At 36.9% G+C, this 16,671-nt stretch overlaps 1 protein-coding gene across 1 annotated transcript in view; it reads right to left on the bottom strand.

Annotated features, from left to right (window-relative positions):
* Positions 1-4,737: 4,737 nt before the first annotated feature.
* Positions 4,738-16,671, bottom strand: part of LOC129257701 (PHD finger protein 14-like) — a 33,607-nt gene continuing 21,673 nt past the window's right edge. The window contains exons 11-12 of the mRNA XM_054896089.2: positions 14,958-15,038; positions 4,738-5,231 (exon numbers count right to left, since the gene is read on the bottom strand). Coding sequence (XP_054752064.2) covers positions 5,190-5,231; positions 14,958-15,038 — 123 coding nt within the window. The 3' untranslated portion in view covers positions 4,738-5,189. The remainder of the gene's footprint in view (positions 5,232-14,957; positions 15,039-16,671) is intronic.

Below are 16,671 nucleotides of genomic sequence, written 5' to 3'. Positions count from 1 at the left end.
GAATCCCTGAAACAATACTGCATTTTTATGTTTTCATTTATTTTCAGAAATTGAGAAATCTATTTAAGATTTCATTGTCAGAAGAATATATATATTTTTCTCAACAATATGTAAATGTTGAAAAACAACTTGATTCTCTATGAAAGTTGTTATGAAATAAGATATGAAATCATTTTAAACACGTATCCTCTTCAATGCAATCAAACATTTGTACTGATAAAAAGTTGATGTTCCCAAAAAAGCTATCATGCAAGGGCATCACATTTATCATTTTGAACTTACCACTGAAATGCAGTCAATAAACATATTTCTAAAAACACATCCCTAATCTAGGTTCACATACAAATTTGCTATGACCAGGCATCTTTCATTGTCTACTATACTACACACAGGATAACGACCATTGTCAGTTCCACAAGCATCAGCTTCGAATTGGAAAATAATATTTTGATATGTACAATTCAAGCTTAATGATGAATATCTGTTATTGTACAATGCCTTCAGAGCTTGTTGAAACTTGCAATATCATACCATTGCACTCTGATGCTACCCTCCAAACTACACCATTGCAAGGCCACATACCTGAAAATAAGCACTGTTCATTCAGCTCTGCGTTTGCTAACTGCACCAGTGATAAATTTACTTGCTTTGTTTATTTTGTGAAATCACTGCTAGCTTGCAAAGTATAAGTCACTGGTAAGTGATGTATGTGTACTTTCTGCACTATAAGTAAATTCAAAATGTGTAGATATCTGTTTCCCCATTTCAAAATCCTTGATCATGTTTAAAGAAAACTTTATTTTTCCCATAGTGAATATTCCAACTTCTATTGTATTTTAAAAGAATAAATGGCAAATAGTCTAATTTGTGCAACACTGCAATGGTATACAATTTGGCCCAAGGTGAAATAGTCCAGGATAGGCCCCATAGACACGGGGTCGAACCTTGTTTTTTTTAGATATACAATGTTTTTTTATGGTTTCTTGTCAATTCGAGGGTGCTGATTCCGAATCTGAATGATGCCACTCTTGTAACCTTGAGCATTTTCCGCAAATTGGCAAAATCCAATATGGCCGCCAAAATATGCAAATTACCCATGAAAATTATAAAATTGCCAACACATTAGCTATAAAATGCATGTAGTTGTTGTGCAGAAGTGAAATACCAATTGGAAAAGCGATAATTGACAAAATATTTATTTTATTGATATTCAAAATGGCCGCCATAACCCCTGTATACTTTATTATGTAGAATATGAATGGGGAAAATATTTTTTCAAACAAGAGCACTATTATTGCATGTTATTGTGACCTGCGAGTGGACTACTGTCTGAAAACATGACTATTAACAAAACTATGTCATTTGTATACTATATAATGTGATAAATGCTGTATTATGATATTCAAAATGGCTGTCATAGACCCCTTATACTGTGTACAATATATAAAAGGGGACAAATAATTGTCACAACCTTTGAATTTGTTTGACTTTAAAATGCCAATAACTGCGAAATATTGGTGTAACATTGTCTGACAACAAGGATTTCTAACAAAACATATCATTTCCCTTGCAATTTCGGTAATTATGCTGCATGTTGGCATTCAAAATGGCTGCCATAGGCCCTATCTGTATTATGAACAAAGCGAATGGAGAAACTAATTTTCACAAGAGTAGAAACAATAAAATGAATGTAATTGTAATCTATACGAGTGAAATATTGTCTAAACACATGATTGGTGGCGAAACATATCATTTCATTTTTCATGCATGAGATAAATTCATTTTTCATGCATGAGATAAATGCTGTATTGTAAAATTCAAAATGGCTCCTATGGGCCCTTACAGTATTATCTACAATGTAAATGGGGACAAATACTTTTGAAAGAATTAGGATTTGCCTGACTATGAAATCCATATAATTCTGTTGTATAAGGAAAATATTGTTTGAAAACGTGATTTTTTTAATGAAATATAACATTTCCTCTGGCTCTCCCATAGGTGATAAATACTGTATTTTGACTTTCAAAACGGCCGCACAAGCCCTTACCCCCTACAAATTCTGTAATATGCGTATAGGGAAACTAATCATCACCAGAATGAGAACCAAAAACGCACGTAACTATGTGATGTATAGGTAAAATTTGGTCTTGAACATGATTTCTGACTAAATACATCACATAATGGTTGAGAAGGTAATAAAGGCCTTATTTTGAAATTCAAAATTGCTGCCATAGCCCAAATTAGTATGTACATTGTAACTGGGGACAGATAATTTTGACAAAATTTTTACTATGAAAATGGCTTAATTTTGATGTGTTAAGTATTGTCTAAACCCAATGATTTCTAACGAAATATATCATAGCTTGTGTCATAAAGGTGATGAATGCAGCCTTTTAAAAATGAAAAATGGCCGCCATAGTCCCTTATCTTAATATGTAAAATTTGAATGGGGAAAGATAATTTCCACAAAGAAACATATTGCAGCCATTTTGAAATTTAAATATAGCATTTATCACCTAAATATCATAAGAAATGATCTATTTGGTTACAAAATCATATTTTCAGACGATATTTCACTCATACATGCAACACCATTTAGTCAAGCAAAGCCAAATTCTGTTAAAATTATATGTTCCCATTCACAAAGTACATAATAGGCCTACCGTTAGGGCCTGTAGCGGCCAGTTTGACTTTCAAAATACATTATTTATCACCTACCTGGCAGAATGAATGGTATATCTTGTTAGGAATTATGTTTTCAGACAATATTTTACTCTTAAATCACAATTATATGCATGTTATGGTGCTGACTCATGTGAAAATTGGTTTCCCAGATCGATTGTACATAATACAGTCAATGTCTTTTGGTGGCCATTTTGAAAGTCAAAATACAATATTTAACACAAATATGAAACCCGAATAATATATTTCGTTGTAAATTATATTTGAAGACAGTATTCCACTAATTTACCACAAAAAAATACGTTTTAGTGCTCACCTTGTGATTGTTTTTGTCCTCTCTCACATCGTAGATCATAATTTTAGGGTCTTTGGCGGTCATATTAAATATCAAAATACAGGGTTTATCACATACATGGCATGTTAAATAATAAATTTCGTTAACAATAATGTTTTTAGTCAGTATTCCACTCGTTTATCTCAACAAAATGCATTTTAGTGCTCACTCTTGTGATTTTTTTGTGTCACCATTCACATTGTACATAATAGTGTTAGGGCTTTTGAAGGCCATTTTGAATATCAAAATACAGGATTTATCACATAACTGACATAACAAATGATATATATCGTTAGCAATCATGTTTACAGACATTGCTTCACTCATAGATCATAATTACTTGCATTTCAGTGCTCAATTTTGTAAAAATTAATTTTCCCTATTCATAATGTACAGGGGTCTATGATGGCGGCCATTTTGATATCAAGAAAATAAATATTTTGACAAAAATCATTTTTTCAGATATTATTTCACTCCGGCAACACAATTGCATGAACTTTAAAGCCAATGTGTGGACAATTTTATGATTTTCATGGGTAATTTGAATATTTTGGCGGCCATATTGGATTTTGCCAATTTGCAGAAAATGCTCAAGGTTACACGAGTGGCATCATTCAGATTCGGAATCAGCACCCTCGAATTGACAAGAAACCATAAAAAACATTGTATATATAAAAAAACAAGGTTCGACCCCTTCTATCCTGGACTAAAAGAATCTACTAGTATTCAACAAGCCATATGTCTCTTTGGTATCTGTTAAGAGCCAAAGATTCAAAGCCTGTATTAAGCTTTAGGTATAGATTCAATAATGTGACTGTTATAAACCTCTTTTTTCCATCTATTCTTTGTGAAAACTTAGAAGTTTACATTGAGGATATCAAGCATCCTATTTTACTAATGATTCTATTTTTTTTAATGGCCTCCTGAACACTGGTCCTAGATGTGCAGTGATTTCCTTTCACAAAACTACAAACAATGACTACATCCTGAATTTTGTTACACTTTCCATGTATTAGAAATTGCCTTTTTTGGGGAAAATTATGAATTCCAATTCACAGGGTCTGTCTATTGGAAATTTTTCTATAGACATTGTACACATGGAGACATATAGAGCAATTCCCATTCATAATTGAGAGTGTAACTATGATGACTTGATTTGAGATAAAAGGTGCTAAAAAGAATTTCTCTACATTTGCAAGAGTATATTATGCACCACTGAATATAAACATCCTAGACAGCCTCTTCGGTAATGGTACTATGAATACAGCAGAACTAAACAAAAACAATCAGACTTATTTCGGTCAGGATATGCTCCGCTGAGACTTTGTCTTGCTTCACGGCATCCTATATGCACTACAGTGGTGGTGATGGACATCATGCCATGATACACAAAGGTACCACAGGAATCAAGCCTAATTAAAGCTGGGTACATACTAATCCGCTGCAATTTGACTTCCTTCTACACTCCATCTTAAAAATAATCATTTTGGGATTACATTTTTATTTATCAAAAAATGTTTGTGCTATAGTGTATTCTGAAGTGATTTTCAATGATTTTTATCCTGAAGTGCTCTTTTTCCATCTCAAACAGCCGTTTCCATGTTTTCCATCCATTTTCTTTGATTGACAATCGTCATCCTTACTTTGATGAAGACATTTTCACATAAAATAACATGTACATCCAAACAAGTTTTTACATCACATCATATTTTGAGGACGTTCATAATTATAATGTAAATAATTTGAAGAGTGGCCAACACTTTTAGGGGGATTAACCAAAATTAAAAAGAAGCTTTTAACTGAATACTACAAGTTGGCAATGTCAGGGACTTGGATTACAATAAAGTATACCCATTTCTGTAAGTTGCGATAGAAAAACGGTTACTACAGTAAAATGACGACTTCTCAGCCAATCAAAGCCAAGGATTTCTCTCTCTCTCTTTTTGCCATTTATCGATTGATTGCTAATCTGTGTTACGGAGCCAAAGTCCAACAGGTATGGGGAAACACATGGCTCTGTTGTATGTAAGAATACAATACCCCTATATTTGATATTAACAAATACTTCATATTAACCTCTGGGGCTTCTCATTGCCCATAACAAAATACCCTGGTGCTGCCACTGAACACTTTCTTTATTATGCCACTATTACTTGTATGCTTCAGAAGTTCATCATCTTGACTTGCTCCTTGCCTTTGGAGTTGGTTCAGGCTGCTGGAAGACAAAAAGCAAATAGATACAGAGTGTGGTTTACTTGCATGAATATGAGTGAGAATTTCTAGACACTTTTTCAAATTTACAGATTGTCTTAGTTTGACTAGTCCTCATCAACAACTAAAAACAAGTGGAGCGCCTCTTGCAGTCTATCCTGCATTACGCGATTCAATATACTAGCAGTGCTGACTTTAAAAACTATCAAATAATTATTCACAAAAAACAATACATACAGTTGAGGCCAAACGTTTACATACACTCATGGAATTCAGTGAAATTTGTTCACTTGCCAAATATCATAAAATTTACTATATCTTCAGAAATATAAATACTATCATGATGAATTTGGTATCAAATGAAAGTGCATATTAAGCTCTTTTACATGGGATTAAAGTATATTTCAGGTGAAATTTTCTTTGAAGAAAAAAAGTAATATTCCTGCAAAATGCATTCTATTGTTTTTATTATATTTTCAAACATCGTTAATAGAAATATATATATGTCAAATCTATGATTTATATTACATTTTGTGACGACCCCAAGTCTGGATGTAGACTAGGATTAATAAAGAGTTCGCGGCTAGAGATCAAATACACAAACACGGCTTCCCTGTCTTTAAAAGATGTGTCATCGATTGTGAGGATTTGGGGTGACTTGAGAGTTGGAGAAGTTTAGGTTCTTGTGTGCTGAGATGTAGAGTTGGTCCTGGCCACGTAACATATTTGGGACCTTGTCCAGGAGTCGGAAAACAAGCCAGTTTTCTTGTCGAGGTAGTTTGTTTTCGTATTCCGTATACCGGTTATTACGTACAGTACATATGTATAATGCGCGAACGCTAACGCTGCGTGTAGTTATGTGCATGGTCTATGCATGTGTGTGTATGCACGTTTTGTGTGTGGAGCGTTTCGTTGGGCTCGTGTAGGCGACGGGTCACGCTCAATTTTTCTCGGATTTAGCCTTCGTTCAAGGCGCAGTGGATTTCTGGTATTTTAATTTGCTGCTAGGTTTCCTTTGCATTTTTGTGCTTGCTCACTGCATGTTTTGGATCAGTCTGTCTTGTTTACTAGCTGTTGTGCTGGTTTTGTCTCCTTAGTGGAGTTTGGTATATATTATAGACTGGTTGTTTGGTTTTGTGGTCTGGGCATAGTTTTATCTCAATGGCTGAAGATAGAGTGCAAAGTTTTGTTGATGGTCCCACACCAGAGTTGTTGGGGCAGTTGACAAAGGCTGAGTTAGTGGAAGCTGCTCGTCTTTTAGACATTTCGGTTCGTCCTTCATTTAGAAAGGATGAGGTTAAGGACTGCATTCGTCAGTTTTTGGTCCAAACGGACATTTGGTCAGCGCATGTTGATTCTGAGGAGGAGGGGGATGATTCTGCGTCTTCTATTGGATCTCGTGATTCTGAGTTAAATCTAAAAAATATGGAAGCACAGTTGCACAGTTGACATTGAAGGAGCTTGAACTTCGTACAAAAGAGGTTGAGTTACAGATGAAGAGCCTAGATTTGAAATCTAAGGAATTGGATGTGAGGAGTGGAGATTCCTCTGGCAAGTTTGATGCTTGCAAGTATGTTAGGTTGGTTCCTAAGTTTGATGAGAGTAAGGTAGAAGAGTTCTTTCAGCATTTTGAGAAGGTAGCTGTCAATTTAGGCTGGGAGAGATCTGTCTGGCCAACTTTGGTACAGAGTGTGCTCATCGGTAGGGCCCAGGAGGTTTATGCCTCATTGTCTGTGGAAGAGGGGGGTTGCTACGAGCAACTGAAGTCTTCTGTCTTGAGGGCTTATGAATTAGTGCCTGAGGCACATCGGCAAGCATTTCGCAATGCTAAAAAGGGCGAACGGGACACTTATGTGGACCTGGTTCGTAAGAAGGTTGTTCATTTTGAACGATGGTTGTCCTCAACTGGTGTTAATAGCTTTGATAGTTTGAAGGAGCTTATGTTGAGTGAGGAGTTGAAACGTTCGGTTACACATGAGTTAAGGCAGTACTTAGAGGAGCGTGAGGTGGTGAACGTTCATAGGGCAGCAGTACTCTTGGATGAATATGTCTTAACACATAAGGTAGTTGAGAGGAGTAAACCTCAAGGGAAGGTTAATCAGTTTGTTGGTAAGAAAGATTCTTCATGGAAGGATGAGAGTCAAGGTAGTAACAATACTGTCAAGAGTGGTAATAGGCAAAAACCTGTTCCTGGTCCTTGTTATTACTGTAAGCAAGAAGGACATAGAATGTCTGAGTGTAGTAAGCTGAAGAAAAAGAGAGAGAAAGAGGGTTTTGGTGAGAGGAAAGTAGTTCCTAATGCATTAGCTAGTGTCAAGAGGGAGAATAGAGCAGTGTCTGTAGGGTACAAACCGTTTATGACTGAAGGTTTTGTAAGTTTGTCAGGTAGTAGTGAGGAGGTTCCTGTGCGTATTCTTCGGGATACTGGGGCTACCCAGACTCTTCTCTTAGCTAATGTTTTGCCTTTTTCTGAAGACTCGGCTGTTCATTCAGATGTGTTTGTAAAAGGTATAGGTGGTGTAATTCAGGTGCCTTTACATAGCGTGAATTTGAAGTCTGACATTGTGTCAGGTCAGGTGGTTGTTGCAGTTTCTCCTGCCTTACCGGTAGAAGGAGTATCGTTGCTGTTAGGTAATGATCTTGCAGGTGATAAGGTTTTGCCACACCCAGTTAAATCAAACATTCCTGTGACTGATGAGGAAACTGAAAGTTTGGTAAAAGAGATGCCAGACGTGTTTTCCTCCTGTGTATTGACTAGGTCTATGGCTGCTAAGGAAAAACAGGAAAGGGAAAATTCAGAGCAGGGTTTGAAAGAGACTAGTCCGGATACTGTTGATTTGGGAGATAGTTTTCTTGGTCATTTGGATGATAACAGTGTGTTCTGTCAGGTAGATGATAGCAAATCTGCTGAAGATGGTAGTGGAGTTTATCAGGATGGTGAAACTGATATAGGACTTAATAGGTTGTCTTTGATCGATGCTCAAGGCAAAGATCCTGAGTTGGTTGGAAATATCAATAGCGCTCTGTCTGAGGAGGAAGCTGTAAATGAAAGCACATGCTTTTACATGAAGGATGATATTCTCATGAGGAGATGGAGACCTCCAGATGCAAGTCTTGATGAAGATTGGAGGGTTATTCATCAGGTTGTGGTGCCTAATGTCTTTCGTAGGCAGATTTTGAAAGTTTCACATGAAACTGGTCTTGGTGGACACCTTGGTGTCAATAAGACTGTTAACAGAATTCTGAAACATTTCTTTTGGCCAGGGCTGCGGAGTGATGTTAGTGAGTTTTGTAGGGCATGTCATGCTTGCCAAGTTGTTGGCAAACCCAACCAAAAGATCCCGCCGGCACCCTTACGGCCCATCCCTGCATTTGATGAGCCATTTTCAACAATAATTGTTGATTGTGTTGGCCCACTGCCTAAGACTAAGGCTGGACATGAGTATCTCTTGACTATGATGTGTGCAGCAACCAGATTTCCCGAGGCAGTGCCACTTCGTAGAATAACGGCTCAGAATGTTTGCAAAGCACTGGTGAAGTTCTTTTCGTTGGTAGGATTACCAAGGATTATTCAGAGTGATCAAGGCTCTAATTTCACTTCCAAGTTGTTCAGACAGGTGATGTCGCAGTTGGGAATTCGATGCGTGAATTCGAGTGCCTATCATCCTGAGAGCCAAGGAGCATTGGAAAGGTTTCATCAAACCTTGAAAAACATGATGAGAACTTATTGTTTTCAGTGTGAGAAAGAGTGGGACGAGGGACTACCCTTACTCTTGTTTGCAGTTAGGGAGTCTGTTCAAGACTCATTAGGATTTAGTCCATTTGACTTGGTATTTGGCCACACTGTTCGTGGGCCTTTATTGGTGTTGAAAGAGAAGATGCTTGAATCGGATGAGAAGTGTGGATTACTGGATTATGTATCTCGGTTCCGAGAAAGGTTGTCTTATTCAAGAGAACTTGCCATGCAGCACATGAAGACTGCTCAGGCAGACATGAAGAAAGTGTTTGATCGCAAAGCTAGGGAGAGAAGCTTTGATCCTGGTTCTAAGGTGTTAGTGCTGTTGCCAATTCCAGGTAATTGCTTGCAGGCTCGGTACTCTGGTCCATACGTTGTGGAGAAGAAAGTGAGTGAGGTGAACTATGTAATTCGCACTCCGGATAAGAGAAAACAGAAACGTCTTTGTCACATTAACATGTTGAAAGAGTATGTAGAGAGCAATGAGGATTGCGTAGCAAAGTCGGTTGCGAGTGTTGGTGTTGCTTGTGGTAGGAGTGATGATGTTGACGTTGAGGGACAAAAGGAAGTTGGTCTTTCCTTGCCCGAAGTAAAGCTTGAAAACTCGGAAGTTCTGGAGAATCTTGGTGAAAGGTTGAATTATCTTCCAGTGAGTGAGAGAGAGTCGTTGCAGGAGTTGATTTCCGAATACAGTCACTTGTTTGGTGATGTTCCCAGTAGAACCACTCTCGTAGAACATGATGTTGATATCGGGGAGTGTACCCCAATTAAGCAACATCCGTACAGGTTGAATCCGTCAAAGTTGGAAATTCTCAGGAAAGAAGTGAACTACATGATTGTCAATGACATTATTGAACCAAGTAATAGTCAGTGGAGTTCTCCTTGTGTCTTAGTACCAAAGAAGGATGGTAGTTATAGGTTCTGTACAGACTATAGGTTGTTGAATTCCAAGTCCAAATCAGACTCGTACCCCATACCTCGCATTGACGACCTGATTGACAAGATAGGGAGTGCCAAGTTTGTGTCAAAGCTAGATCTCTTAAAAGGATACTGGCAGGTGCCCCTGTCACCAAGGGCACAAGAGCTGTCTGCATTTGTTACACCAGATGGTCTCTACCAATACAAAGTCATGCCGTTCGGAATGAAGAACAGCCCTGCCACTTTCCAACGGTTGATGAATGCAGTGATCGCTGGTCTCGAAGGATGTCAGGCATACCTGGATGACATTGTGGTATATAGCAACACCTGGGAAGAGCATCTGCATCGCCTGAAGTCTCTCTTTGATCGTCTCTCCAAGGCAAACCTGACTGTGAATCTGAAAAAGTCGGACTTTGCTCATGCTCAGGTATCGTTCCTTGGCCATGTGGTTGGGCTTGGGACAGTACGTCCAATCAGTGCAAAGGTAGGAGCCATTGTGGACTTCCCGGTTCCAGAGGATAAGCGAGCCCTACGTCGCTTTCTGGGGATGTCCGGATTCTATCGGAAATTCTGCAAGAACTTTGCTTCTGTTTCTGCACCTCTGACGAACCTACTGAAGAAAGATGTGCCATATACTTGGACACCGTCATGTCAGATCGCTTTTGAACGCTTGAAGGCAACTCTTGCTAGTGAGCCTGTCTTGGCAGCACCGGACTTCAGCAAGACGTTCGTGCTGGAAGTTGATGCTAGTGGTCTTGGAGTCGGAGGGGTTCTTCTTCAAAAAGATGGTGATGGGATAGAGCGACCAGTGTGCTACATGTCAAAAAAACTAAATAGCCATCAAGTTAAGTATAGCACTATTGAGAAGGAGACTCTCGCACTGATTCTTGGCCTTCAACACTTTGATGTCTACACATCGAACAATCCATTGGTGGTCAGAACAGACCACAATCCCTTGACCTTCCTCAACAGAATGAAGAACAAGAACGCTAGGCTGATGAGGTGGTCCTTGATGCTTCAGGAATACTATCTTACCATAGAACACATACCCGGAAAGGACAATGTGATCGCAGATACCCTGTCTCGTGGATTTGCCGAGTAATATTGTATTGTAACCTAAACTGAGTAATGGTGAATTTGAATCCAACGGATGTACTGGATCTTGATATTGATAATGATGAATCGGAACTTTGACAGATATACTTCAATTTGAACTGATCTTGGAAACTAGAAGTTGAACAATCACAAACTGAACACTAACTGAAGTGCGAACTGATACTTCATCAGAATGAACCCAAAGTGAACTTTAACTTCCATCATTGATCTTGTTTTTGCAAACTGTTTGTTATTTTGTATCAAGATATACATGTACATTTATGCTCAGTCTTTGTCACTGGGGGCTTGTAAGCTTTATGGATGCAAAAATTAAACAAAAAAACAAAGAAATTGTACCCAAAATAGGTAATTGGGGTTGCGTTTTTCATGGCATTGATTGTTGCTGATATTTTCTTCACAAAGTATATAGTTGTCAGCTTAATCAATCTTATATTGGTTGTGTTTTTAATTAGTGATTAAAAAAATAATAATAATAATTGTGTGACAAAAATGAATGAGCATGATGTACAACTGTATTGCATTTTTCATACAATGATGTTTTCATTTGTTGTCGGTGGTTTTTGAGGATACTCAAATTCAAAACAAAAACCCTTATTTGGATGTGAAAGTATATTTTACTCAATCACTCAATGAGTACACTGTTCATGTATTTGATTATTTGGATACTAACGTTCTCAAAAGGAATGTTCTCTAATTAAACAAATTATTGAGTGTATTTTAAACCAAGGTATTGGTATCGGAAAGAGTTTAACAAATGCGCTCACAAAAGGTTTTAGCATCAAAATTTTCATTAGTCTTTTATTCCTCAATAACCACATTTATTATTGATTATGTACTATTTTGTCACGAAAGTTCTGTTATAACTTTCGTTCTTAGGGGTGGAGGTGTGACGACCCCAAGTCTGGATGTAGACTAGGATTAATAAAGAGTTCGCGGCTAGAGATCAAATACACAAACACGGCTTCCCTGTCTTTAAAAGATGTGTCATCGATTGTGAGGATTTGGGGTGACTTGAGAGTTGGAGAAGTTTAGGTTCTTGTGTGCTGAGATGTAGAGTTGGTCCTGGCCACGTAACAATTTTCTATCATGATGTGTCACCACTGAACAAAAAAGTGTAATCTGAAATGTTTGTGTTGAGAAGTAACTAGCACAAATATGAAATGTTTTTGTCAAGTTTTTATTTTTAATTTGTCTAAAATATGAAGATTTTTTTTGGGAAAATGACACCTAAATATTTTTCAGCTCCTGATGACAAAGCAATGCGATGAAGGGGCATGACATACTCATTGGTTTGATATCAAATTCGTCATGATAGCACAAACATTTTATAAGATACAGTAAATTGTATGTTTGGCAAGTGTCAACTTTTCTTTGAATTTCCTGGGAGTATGTAAACTTCTGACCTCAACTTCATAACAATATGCTATGTTCATTGACCCTAATTACGTGACCTAAGACTTGTGCAAGATGATCGGTGATATTTGATTTCCCCTATGTCCACATTTCATGAACTATATCCATAAACTTTCAAAGTTATGATGGCAATTCAACGATTACCTCCCCCCCCCCCCCATGTGGTCAAAGATCATTGACCCTAAATCATGTGTTCTAAAACTCGCATGGGATGTTCAGCGATACTTGATTACTCTTGTGTCTAAGTTTTATGAACTGGATCCATAAACTTTCCAAGTTACGATGATATTTCAAAAAATACATCCAACATGGCCAAAATTCATTGACCCTAAATGACCTTTGACCTTGGTCATGTGACCTGAAACTCGGACAGGATGTTAAGTAATACTTCATTACCCTCATGTACAAGTTTCAAGAACTAGGTCCATATACTTTTTAAGTTATGATTACATTCCAGAACTTAACCTTTGGTTAAGATTTTTATGTTGATTTCCAAACATGGTCTATAAAGCAGAGCTGCCAAGTTGTATTTTGCATTTTCAGTATTCTTATCCCCCAAAATCAGTATTTTGACAAAAAAATCAGTATTTTTACCGTGTGAGATAAATATTCTGTATTTTTCCCCCAAAAAGCGTATTTCATAATAAAGTGCTTGGCGCACTCGCCCATCACGGCGCTGAAGCTGCATGCAAGCTAAAATGTGCACTGCTCTTGCAGATGAAAAAAAAAAAACATTGAAACTTGTGTATATTTCACCCTGGTTTTTACAAAATGATTGAAAAAAAAAACAAGTTACCTGAAATAACATTGATCTAATAACCATATTTGTGTACGTTTTTTTTTTTTTTTTTTTTTAATACAAAAAAAAGTATTTTTTAAAGAAAAAACGTACTGCCATATTTTGGTTGCAAAAACGTACTAAATACGGAAAAAAATCGTACTACTTGGCAGCTCTGATAAAGTTCACTGACCCTAAATGACCTTTGGCCTTGGTCATGTGACCTGAAACTCATACAGGATGTTCAGTAATACTTGATAAGTTTCATGAACACGATCCATATACTTTTTAAGTTATGATGACATTTCAAAAACTTAACCTTCTGTTAAGATTTGATGTTGACGCCGCTGTCGCCGTCGGAAAAGCGGCGCCTGTAGTGTCGCTCTGCTATGCAGGCAAGACAAAAATGAACACACAGTGGAAATCTATGATTCCATCATTGCTAAATCTAAAATTGATTGATTGCCACCAAAATACGCATACACAAAAAATAAACAAGCTTGAATTTGATCTGACAAAAGTTTGGTCATTAATATAACAAGAACAAGTTATATCAAAATATGAAATTATCTCTGGAATGGAATATTCATTAGCACAAGGATTTCCAAGCATATAACAATGAAATTTTTTTACTGGATGTGACTGGATCTCATTCTTAGTAGTTTAACATATCAACTGAAATTTTCAGAAATAAATCTTTTTAGAGTTGAGAAAGAAAGGAATATATTTTATTTTCTTGGTAGTTTCTAACTAAATCAAAATAAATTCAAGGAAACTTGGGACAATATAATCAGAATTTCATGGATGCAAAGATATGAAATGTGAAATTTCAGCAAATTTTGGGGAAAAAGTCCCCCCCCCCCTCCGATACACCAACACTGCACACTTTTGAAAAGTTGTTAAAGAGGAATCCAACCCAAATAAAAACTTGATTTCAGAGGAAAAGGAAAAATCAGACAAGTTGATAGGTAAAAGTTTGAACAATATTGGACAAACAATAAGAAAGTTATGATTTTTTTTAAGTTGTAAAACTTGGTAATCACTACACTCATGGAGACTTCAAATTGGCCACATATGTGATGGCATAGTGATGTAAGGTAAGGACTACTCTTCCATGTACTCCAATACATAAAATGGTTAAAAATGTAATTTTTTCCAAAAGTTTTAATTCAAATTATATTTTCATTTGATGAGGACATAAAACAATATGCTACCTGGGTTATATTTTGATTACTGCCCTAGGGGAATGGGTACTCAAGAGAAAACCACAAATCCCTGATAATAAAGTACATGGCCTATGGGAAAGTTGTCCTTGCCCCTTGTCATAATTTGCTTACTCAGTTGCCAATTTGAAATCTACATAGTCTTAGGGATTTCAATTTTAAAGCAGCCATAACTTTCTTATTGCTTGTCCGATTTCTTTCAAACTTTCACCATTCTGTTTTATTTATTTTTCTCCTTTCCCATACATTTTATGACCAAGGCTGGATTCCCCTTTAAATATTTTCAAAGGAAATTTAACGACTCAGGCCTACATGTATATGAAATCATGGCCTTCATGGCCTTGCTTATTGTCAATTTAAAGAAGTCTAAGTGCTGTTTGAAACATATCAACACTTTACATTTCCCTCCAAAGTTGTGAGCAGAAACTTGATGGATTTTAAATCCCCAAAATGATTGTTTATCGCAGATTCAATACTGTAACATTTCAAAGATCAGTGTGCAGTGCAGAGGTGATGAAGGAAATGTTCTTGGCATAGTAAACTTACTACATCATCATTATTATCCATGTTGAGTTGTTTCCTTTTTGCTGCCGTCCTGCTATTTACTTTTCCCTTTGGTTTGGTGACCTAGAAGAGATTAACATGAAATGAACTATTTGATGATGAACACATTCTAATTGGTATTCATACAGGATGGCAAACCAGGATTTAGAAAATGAATGCAGCATGACCTTTTACCAAGCCTACGCCTATAAAGGCCAAAATTCACCAAGGTGGTTTTGGCAGATTTCCTGTAAGAATTACGCTAATGTACCACGCATATAAAAACAAATGTCCAATGGTGATGCATGCTTTTGTCACATTGCGCTAAATTGACACCTGTTGCCATGGTTGAATTCACAATTTTATGCATGAGCCCACAGTTTTGAACAGGGGACGGATTAATTCAAAACAGTGGATTCATGAATAATATAGCGTACTCAACCATGGTAACATGCGTCAATTTCAAATAATAAGACAAAGCAAGCATCAACATTGGACATTTTTTTTAATATGGTCAATACGGTAAATCAGCCTAATTTATACTGGAAATTTGAATAAACCATGGGTTCAATCAACAGTTTTCAAAACCACCTTTGAAAATTCAGGCTAAAGGGTGAACAAAAGAGAGAAGAAAAGCTAAAGGCCTGGTCCAACTGGCCGACGGACACAAAACGTATTTGTAACGGATATAGCGGACAAGCAAAATTCGGGGATCCGTTTTCATCCGTTCCAGACAATGGACAAAATGGGTTTCAGTTTTCAGGAAATATCTCAAAATATGCCATGTATCAAGGCAAGAATATACTTTATCTTCCTTTCACACTTTTCTGCACGTGAATCATGACATAACCTAATAAAAAGGAAGTTCACTTTGAAAATAACAAGGCATAAGCGATGTTGTGTCTTGCCCACTTGTGGAAATAACCAGAAATATCATGATTTGTGACAGCACGCAACAGAATTGTATCAAAAGTTCTTTGTGAAATAACTGGGATGTAATAACATTTGTCATAAGAGAGTCTTGCACATAAACTTTTGAACTCAAAATGACCTTTGACCTATCCATGTGACCTTCGACTGCACCATAACATGCAGGTCCCCTAAGTACATCTACAACCCTAGTTTGGGTGAAAAGTGACTTACGGTTGCTGAGTTATGTGACGGACGGACGACATTTGGATCCCTTAGGATAGTCAGAAGAAAAAAGTCATATATCAAATTGAAAGTTGGGAAGAAGTATCCAAAGCCATAACATAAAATTTTAAAAACATATTTTTGTCTGAGTGGAAGCATGGCTTCTCAACTTACAGGAAAGAGGGAGGTGGAGTCTAAATGAAAAACTTGATGAGTTTCTGTCTTTAGCTATCCAAGATTAAATCGTACTGCCACCACTAGCATACTTTGAACTCAGGGAACATTTAAAGGGAAATGAAACTTTTGGAACATTTGGACTTGTCTTGAAAGAGAAAAAAGTCATATATCAAATTGAAAGTTGGAAAGAAGTATCCAAAGCCATAACATACAATTTAAAAACATATTTTTGTCTGAATGCAAGCATGGCTTCTCAACTTACAGGAAAGAGGGAGGTGGAGTCTAAATGAAAAACTTGATGAGTTTCTGTCTAGCTATCCAAAGGTTTCATTTTCCTTTAATGAATGTTGTCAGCTTTGACTATTTTAGTAAATCTTCGGTTTTAATTGCCTGAGAAGCGCTAGCA

The sequence above is a fragment of the Lytechinus pictus genome, chromosome 3 (assembly GCF_037042905.1).
Source record: "Lytechinus pictus isolate F3 Inbred chromosome 3, Lp3.0, whole genome shotgun sequence".
NCBI classification, from domain to species: Eukaryota; Metazoa; Echinodermata; class Echinoidea; order Temnopleuroida; family Toxopneustidae; genus Lytechinus; species Lytechinus pictus.
This window is presented reverse-complemented; position numbering and strand designations above follow the sequence as displayed.